General features: G+C 43.8%; 1 protein-coding gene across 2 annotated transcripts in view; it reads left to right on the top strand.

Annotated features, from left to right (window-relative positions):
- Positions 1–3: 3 nt before the first annotated feature.
- The window catches only part of afg1lb (AFG1 like ATPase b), a 38,021-nt gene continuing 28,886 nt past the window's right edge, over positions 4–9,138 (top strand). For both annotated transcript variants that reach the window (XM_052523922.1, XM_052523923.1), the window contains exons 1-6: positions 4–876; positions 1,249–1,577; positions 4,449–4,506; positions 5,101–5,202; positions 5,468–5,595; positions 8,514–8,613. In XM_052523922.1, the coding sequence (XP_052379882.1) occupies positions 774–876; positions 1,249–1,577; positions 4,449–4,506; positions 5,101–5,202; positions 5,468–5,595; positions 8,514–8,613 (820 nt within the window). In that variant the 5' untranslated portion in view covers positions 4–773. The remainder of the gene's footprint in view (positions 877–1,248; positions 1,578–4,448; positions 4,507–5,100; positions 5,203–5,467; positions 5,596–8,513; positions 8,614–9,138) is intronic.

Below are 9,138 nucleotides of genomic sequence, written 5' to 3'. Positions count from 1 at the left end.
GAAATCTTCGATTTCAAACTTCAGTTTACTCAAGACAACTGGGAGCTCGGAGAAAAAAAACTAGCTCCAGGGATAAAATTGTTTTGAATGGTCATCCAACTCGGAATTCCATGTTGAGAACTCTGGAATCTTTCTAGAGCTCGGACCTGATCACATTATGACTTGACCTCGATTTTTCTTAGTTCCCAGTTGTCTTGAAAGCGCCATACATTTACAATAGAGGTGCGTTCAGTTCTCTTGAATTTTTGCTACGTTGCGGAACAGATTATACTGAACGACATGTTGCCACAAAACGTTATTGAAGAAACGTTTGGTGGGTGCGCGAGGTGTGGCTTGAAGCAATAAGTTACGTATTTAAAGGGAAATTGCCATGCTGAGAGCGTTCCTCAACCCACAACCCAAACACTCTCCGGTTTTCAACTGGTTCTTTACGCTCAATTGAATGCTCCAGGATGTAAAAACGTACTGAACGTAGTCCTGATGTCTCAGCGCATTCACATTTAATTGGCTGATAATTGTACTATACTATCAGAAATATTAGCAAGTCAGAGTTAAATTAGCCGTGTAAAGTGTTGCATTTTCTTCCTCACAAATTCAACAAAATAGCTACGTATACAAAAATATACTTTACAAGACATATAAAATGTTAAAAATCTTGATTGGCTTTATAACGCGCCCATAACGTAGTTTATTACAAAGAAAATGACTTGTGTCATAACTGTTCTGGTGATTTATAGATGATTATAAATAAAGTTTCTCTCCATTGAATCAAGATGGCGGCCTACACATCGTCTTTGGCAACAAGATGTTTAGGTAGATATTTAATAAAACACACTCAAAACAACATTTGGATTTCCACGAGCAGCATTGCAAAAGGTGAGATATTCTACATGTTGTCCAAATGTTTCATTTGGGGATCATTCAGAGGATTGATACTGTTGTCCAAGCTTACAGTTAGATAACTTGCATAACATTAGCTAACGTAAATTGCTAGCTGTAGCCTGTTAGCACGTTGATTTGGTGTGCATTACAGTACATAAAGGGCTAACTAGCTAGCCTCTTAGTCTTTGATACACTCCCATTTACAAAAATCAATGTGATGAGACATATTGGCATGATGATCAACTATTAATTCCTAACATGAACATACAGTATTATAGTTGTGTGTTGATAATAATCTGCTGTTGTATGTCGACTGTATGTGTTGATGGTACACTGTATCGTTGTCTTCATCCTCGTCTTTGCCAGGCTACACAACAAGCACATGTAATCCATCCACATCACCTTTGACCCCCTTGAACAAAGCCAGGTCAGACACCTCGGCGTCCACCAGAACTATTGAGCAGCACTATGACAGTCTCATCCGCTGTGGCTCGCTAGTGGAGGACACTCAACAAATAGATGCTCTACATCAGCTGGGACAACTGCAGAAAACCCTGCGAGGGTATTCCAACAGCATCTACCTGACCCCACCCAAGCCTAAGGCGAAGGAGGCAAAAGACAGCAACGCAAAGCAACAGAAAGTAAACGATTACAAACTGAGCAAAACTGAAGGGGATGATGCTCCCACAGAAGAGGTATAGATCACATGACTGATGCACTAGCTAATGCAACAAATTGAAGCAATACATAATTTCATGCTGAATGGTTGTCCTTTTTGTATTGCATGGTTAGTTGATATTATTTATTCCTATGTGAATATTGCATCATGGTTATTACAACTTTCATAGAAGCTTTCTCCTTCCTATACTTTTAAGGTTGATGGAGAATGCTGGATTGTCATTGGATGACTCATCTGTCACTCACAGCATGCCTCTAACTAACTGGATCAGTATTCTCCAGTGTTTTCCCCCTACTGTGTCCCAGTTAGCAAACAGAAGCAATTAGTCACTTGATTATAATGTTCCTGACATTTGGCTTGCCCTCACCTAACATTATGGCCCTGTGTGCTTTCGAGAGAATGTTGATGAAACACGATTCAGTGAGAAGGGATAGATTGCAGTACAATAAAACAACTACCAGTATGTACAGAGTTTTGCAAACCAAGCAATGCTCCGAAGCAAAATTCCCTTTACCAGTTGTAGAGCGTTTGTGGAAAGCCACATTGTTCCTCAGTTCAATAGTAGTCAAGCTGATCCATAAGGTCTACATGTGACACAACACCATTATTAGGCCTAGTCATACACAGTTAGATTGCCATTGCCCAATCAATAATTCTGCTAGATGAGCTTTATAAATTGAATGGTATCTGGACTGTTAGCCTTGCATGAAGCTCCATTGACATCAAACATTTTGGAGCAGGGCACCATGGGACATTACAGAGGATCTGCCTGCCACACTGACTTTCTTTGTACCCCTAATGTTTTTGGAGCCCTGGTCAGTGAGAGGGTAGGCGGTGTGCGTGTATTTGTGGGTGTGGCGGTTTTAGGTCTGTATGGGGGGGCTGTTGTTTTTTTTTAGGTCAGGGAACGGTGGAGATGTCTATGCTATGGGGTGGGGGTGTAGGGGTCTGGCAGGCACACTGACAGAGCGGGGTAGGATGAGATGTTTTGGATCGCAGGAAAGAGAGACCTCCTGCTGTGGTGGCCCTGGTTCTCCTCTCTCATCATCCCGGTGCAGTAATGAGGGCATCCCCATTGTCTAGTACATTCCGGACTGAAAATACTGATGTGTACCCCCTCTCCTCTTCATCCTTGTTTGTCAGTCTGCCACACACATACATACACACACACACACACCACATGAATAGAGTTCTTATGCAATTACACTGTTTTGAATCAGGTCATGTTGCTGCTGTCTGCTCTCTCTGTTGGCATTCATTCACCATTGTACTCTGACTGACTATGAGCAGACTACACTTGACTTAATATTGACCCAATGTGGCATGTTTTTGTAGTGGCTTACAATGGTACAGTGTTTATGAAGGATCCACCCCAATTCAAGTCAGATTGGTCATCCTATCTACTAGGCCTTGGTCAGTTTGACCAGTTGTTAAGATACCCAACCATCATAACAGTCCTCATTGACATCTCACCTTTCTTAGAAGTGGACTGATTGTTATGGTTACAGGATATAAAAATGGGGTCTATAACAAAGATCTCAACCTCTGACACTAACCTGTTGACACGTGAACTTTTTGCCCGTGAGCTATTCTACACTCGAGAGCCGGTGCAGGATGAGCGTGAGAGTGAAAATTGGCGAGTGAGCTGTGTGGAGGGCCGACTGACTGAGGAGAGGCATTCCTTGTCCTTCTCCACTCTGCCGTAACATTAAAACATGGCTGCCAGCCACCACCGACAATTACTGCCTGCGTTTCCAGAGAGCAGCTTGGAAAGTCAGTGAGAAGTCACACACTGTCTTCCAGCATTTCACCTCAGTGGAGGACAGGACAGGGAAGGAGAGAGGCGGAGAAGACAGGACAGGGAGACGGGAGGGTGGGAAGAAGGGGAGGAATGTTTTTTTTTCCCGCCAATGAATCAGCCATTGTCGTGAGATATGAGAGTCTGGTGCTTCATGAAGGGCAGTGGACACTGACTAATGTTGCTGCTGAATTGTAGGCTAAATTAAATCCGCTCCAAAAAAAACATTATCCGTGAGGTAGTTTACGGAGGACAACAACTTATCTTTTTCCACAACAACCTGGTCAAGAAGTTGCAAACAGTGGGCCTATGATTATGTGATTATAGGATAAAATCAGGACAATTCAGGAATGACTTAACACTTCCCCCACCACACCACTTCAACACAGTATCTCAATCAGCCAGTCCAACCCGGTGGGTTTGTAGACGTCCACTAGACCAGTGTTTCCTATCTCCAGTCCTCCCAACATAACATATTTTTGTTGTAGCCCTGGACAAACTCCCCTGATTCAATTGAGGGCCTGTTGATTAGTTGACAAGTTGAATCAGGTGTGCTTGTACGGAACTACAACAAAAATGGGTACTGTTTGGGGTACTGAAGAACTGGAGTTGGGAAACACTGCACTAGACCTCGGATGAACCTCTACAGTCCTCCCTATCCCCCCCCCCATTGTTCTGCTGATTATGCTTTCTTCGTGGGAACCCTGTCTTGTTGATTAGATGTCCTTTGTCTTGCTCCACTGCAGTAGGCTAGTTGTCTAGAGAACTGGAATCATACTGTAGTACTCCAAGGCTTGATGCCCTGACGGTAATTCCGGATTTAAACAATGATATGGAAATGAATAGTCTATGTTCCATAGGCCTATACTTTATAGTGTAATTTGATTCAATGATAATTCATTAATATAGCTAGCTACTCAATGATCCCCTTTCTCAATATGACCCATCTCATTCCTATTCTCATAATAGCTGGATTGACATGCTTATTGTCAATGACGACAAGCATCTGTGAAAGATGTGAAAAGCAAGCATTGTTACATTTGACATTTTGGTGACAGTCATGACTGTTTATTTATGTTTAATCCACAGGAGGAGCGCCTGCTTCCCCTACCACCACCCAGAGGGTTCTATATCCATGGTGATGTTGGTAAGACACATTATCTGCAGGTTGTAACACATTATCTTTCACCTCTGGACTTCTCCATTCAAGGACTACCACCTCTCGACTCCTTTAGTGTGTGTCACTTCCTAAAATACCATGTATCTTCACACTTCTATCACATTTATCACAATCACTGCTTTTCTCCTGTAATGCTAGTGTGTGTTGTAGCTGGCAATAAACCCGTCTCCTACTAAGCTGTCTCCCTCTAACCGGGGGCAGTTGTTCCATCCACCTTTTACAAGCAACTCTATAGGTCCACCTCATACCGGGTGGCGCTCACTTTCAACACATTACCCACAAGTTATAACACATAATCTGCTCGTTAAAACATTATCTACAAAGTATAACCCATTATCTGCTAAATATAATGCATTATCTGCCAGTTAAAACATTATCTATAGGTTATAACACATATGATAGTTCTAACACTTACTTAGATTCAGTTTGTGGCTTACCCTGTTACTACTGAATAGGCATGGTATTGTCATGTTTCATGCTTTTCTGGGGGGATATTGTTAACTATATTTTATGATGAATATATGTTTCGTTCTTGCCCGTCTCTTTTTGGGGAAACTCCAGGCACAGGGAAGACCATGCTTATGGATATGTTTTACTCTCATGTGGATAACGGACGTAAGAAAAGGGTCCATTTTAACAGCTTCATGTTGGACATCCACAAAAGTTAGTACTCTCCTCCTAGTATGTCTCTTAATATACAGCTGTCAGAGGTTTGTTTGCTTGACTTTGAGCAAGTCTGACACCTCCATACATTCTGTATCGTATATTTACCTCACTCTCTGTTGATCCTGATGCCATAATTGTGTACCATTATGCATATAAGTGAAATTACTGCTGTTACTACTACTATGCATTGTTAGGGGGTTTGAATTTCAGATGCAGGTGTGCTTTAAGATGTTTGTCTGACGATTGTGTAACCTTGTTTAAGGGATCCACCGGAGGAAACAAAGCACTCCTCAACGGAGGCTGGGGAAAATGTTCACCTATGACCCCATCTCGCCGGTTGCCATGGAGATCAGCAATGAAACCTGTGTCTTGTGTTTTGACGAGTTTCAGGTGAGTGTGTGTGTGTGTGCGTGTGTGTGGAACAAGGAGGACATGAGGTGACTTAAGCAGGTGTTTTTGAACACAGAACAAACTATAGTTAAAAAAACAGCATAACAAAAGGCACAAAACAACAAACACTGTAATTCCCATTAACTCTCGACTACACAAAGGAATAAGACAGAACGCTGATTTAGTCAGTGGAGTTTTATGTGCCAGCTAATGGGGATGATGACATGGACAGAATTAGCAGATCCTTCAAAACATGAACATCTCATTTATACTGATGAACAGTAGGCTAGATCATAGGCAGGCTAATGACTAAAGTATTTCCCCATGTCCTACTCTTGCTTAGAGCCATCTGAGGGCAAGGTGCTAAGTCTCCTCACACTCACTTAAACAGGGCTGAAGCCACCTAGTGGTTGGTGTGAGTGTAGCAGCACTCTGAAACCCTACTAGAGGCACTGAAATTTTTTACATGAAGGAAGCTGCATCCCCACACATTTGCTCTGGATCATAGGTACCTCTTATAAGCAGTCCAACAGCATTTAAAATAACTGTTGCCTTTCCGACAATCCTAACAGTAGTGATGTATCCACTGGGACAAATAAGACCAGTACTCTGCTTTGTAGCTGTTTTGTCATGCTGGCTAGTTGATATCTGCATTGAGAGGCATATAGCCTTGCTTCTCAGTGAGCAACAATAAGACGCATAGATATTATCATTCATCCTTATGGGGGGGGTCAAAGATCACCCAAGGCAATGTCTCTCTCTCTCTAATCACTCTCTAATCACTCCCAGGGTGCATCTGTGTGGAACAAGAGCCTCTCCTTTCATTCTCTATTTTCACATTTTAAACTGCTGCACACTCTCCTCTCACATCCTCATTGATTTGTTTTGTTTATGGTTGCCTTGCTGCTTTGCTTTCTTTGCTTCTCGACTGTTGCTACCGGCGAATATGGACAACACACGTGTGTTGTATATGATGCATAAACAAGAGGACGAATGGGAGGGAGGGAAGGAAGGAGTGGGGAACAGAGTGTGTGTGGGGGGGTGGGGGGAGTTGAGGGTCCATACCAATCAGCATCCTCCTCCACTCAGCCATGCAAATTAGGCTATGTGGGTATCAGTCGCACTCGCCTGCTTCCTTAAGTGAGTGGCGCTGGAAAGCGACTGGCGGCAGCAGCGGGTCAGATGGATCTTATCCTCTTAAATGCTAATGACATTTCTCCTTTCTCTTCATTAGCACTGTGCCATTATCAGTAATTTGTAGCCCCCCCCCCCCCTTTGTCCCCCTCCAAGTCTCTCTAATGAATACTGGGCATTGAGAAGGACGCCTGAGACGGAGAGAGGGATGGAGAGACTGAGGAAGAGAGACTGAGGACAGAGACAGAGTGGGAAGAAAGCGCTTCAGGCTTTCATTGTCTCAGAACCCCAGTCAGTGGGGCCTATCTGTGAAATTACTCAGGTTGTGTTGTTGTGTACGTAAAGGGGTGTAAGATCAAAAGAGGCCTAATTTGGCACCCAAGTGCGACGCCGCGGTAAACTGACTCCCCGCTAGAGTAATTGGATGCTCATTTGAATATCGACAGTGGTGGTGGCGGCGGTCGCACCGTTGTTTTTGTGTTACACAAGTGCAGTATATTAGCCCCCCTTCTCTGGGAAACCTTTCGTATCTATCTCTCCCCCCTCTCTTCGTATTCAGCAATCAATATCGGCCCTTGGAGTGTGTGGTGTGTTTAGGGCCCATGAATAAACAAATACGGGTTGGATAAAGGTCATAATTAAATGATTCTTTTGAAATTAAAATGAAAAATAACGGCTGGAGGAAATGGGGCCTATTCAGTGAGTATATAGGGCCCAGGCACCTTGGCTTGGCTTTATGTGGATGTGGCACACACACACACACACCTTAATTTGCTGAAGGAGAGTGCCTCTTGCTGCCTTGTTGCAAAATCAAGGCTTTAGCTCCGATGCTAATGTAGTATTGGCAGAGGTCGTAGGGGTTAGCATGTGAAAGTAGAAGACACTCCAGGCTAAGAAAGGCAGCATATGCTGTGGGGATGGCAGTCATAAGTGTCTGTAAGGCAAGGAAAAGAGAGGGACGTTAAGGAGGGGGAGTGACCATTAGATGACAGGAACACCGTTCCTCTTATTCACAAGTTGGACAACCCTACATGGACTAGAGTCTGCTTGATTCCTAATGAAATTAGAGTGGATTTGACCAAGGAGATAGATTAGTGATCATAGAGATATTGGGGGCGGGGGACAGAAGTACAGTTTTACTATTTGGTAAGATGGTCAGTCAATCAGTTGCTCATTATGTTTGCCAATGTCCTCTTCACATGTGTGGATTGATTCAACATAGTGCCGTGTAGTTGTCTGTTGGTGGAAAAGCCAGCGGTTCCATAGTGCTAATGGATAATGATTGTAGAGGCCAGCAGCAGCTCAGGGACAGTAACGCCGCCAGGGCCCTCTTCACAAAATGTCCTCCATCTCACACGCACACACAATCACACACACTTCACACCTTTTGTGCGGCCATCTGGGAGTCGCTTTGTTTGCCATTGTGGCCCCTGTTTGAATTCATATTGCTTTCATTTTTTTGTTATTCTTTTCTTTCTCTCGCTTTGTCTGTTTAGTTGATTAGCTCAGCCTCGCCGCGTTGGCTTGGCTACTTGTCCATGACAGAAAGCTGCTTCGTGACCATTTGCAATGGGATGGCGGGTGTGACCATGACCAGGGTGAAAGAATAGAAATGACGTACACCTAAATGACTTTAATCAGCTCAGGAGATTGCGTGGTCATTCTCAGCTCCCATGTGTTGACATATATGCACTCACAACCATATGCTTGTCTGCCACAAGAGAAGGCACATTGTAGTCTGGCTGCCTTTAAATTCTCTCTCTCTCTCGCCCCCCTCCCTCCAGGTGACTGACATCGCTGATGCGATGATTCTGAAACAGCTGTTTCAGACGTTGTTCAGGACCGGGGTAGTGGTGGTGGCCACCTCCAACAGGCCCCCTGACGGTGAGGTCAAAGTAAATTCGCTCTCTGTACTGAGTCTCTTAAGGAGAGATACTACAGTTCGGATACCTTTCTGATTCACACGACTCGTATGATTCATAGGACTCGTATGATTCACACGACTCATGCGTCATTCACGCATAACTGTGGTATCGTTGCACTGTTATCTGATTTTGTAGCACAAACGCACAGTCACAGTCCTACACCATTGTCAGCTTGTATAACAATGCAGCTCTCTCCTTTCTCCCTATTGTGCTGTTGAACATGCTTCTTTAACTCTACAGTACCTCTCCAATTCACATCCAGTCCAACCTGTTCACTTCACATCGTGTCAAGCTCACCTTTCTCTTCCATATAGCTCACTCCATTGTTTTCCAATTATACTCACAATTTGGGCAAAAACAAATGGGAAAGGGGGATACCTAGTCAGTTGTCCAACTGTCTTCCGCATTTAACCCAAACCATCTGATTCAGAGAGGTGCGGGGGGCTGCCTTAATCCACATCCACGTCTTTGGCACCAGGGGAAC

This window comes from Oncorhynchus keta, chromosome 8, assembly GCF_023373465.1.
Source record: "Oncorhynchus keta strain PuntledgeMale-10-30-2019 chromosome 8, Oket_V2, whole genome shotgun sequence".
In the NCBI taxonomy this organism is placed as follows: domain Eukaryota; kingdom Metazoa; phylum Chordata; class Actinopteri; order Salmoniformes; family Salmonidae; genus Oncorhynchus; species Oncorhynchus keta.
The sequence above is the reverse complement of the archived record's forward strand: the minus strand, read 5'-3'. Positions and strand labels throughout refer to the sequence as shown.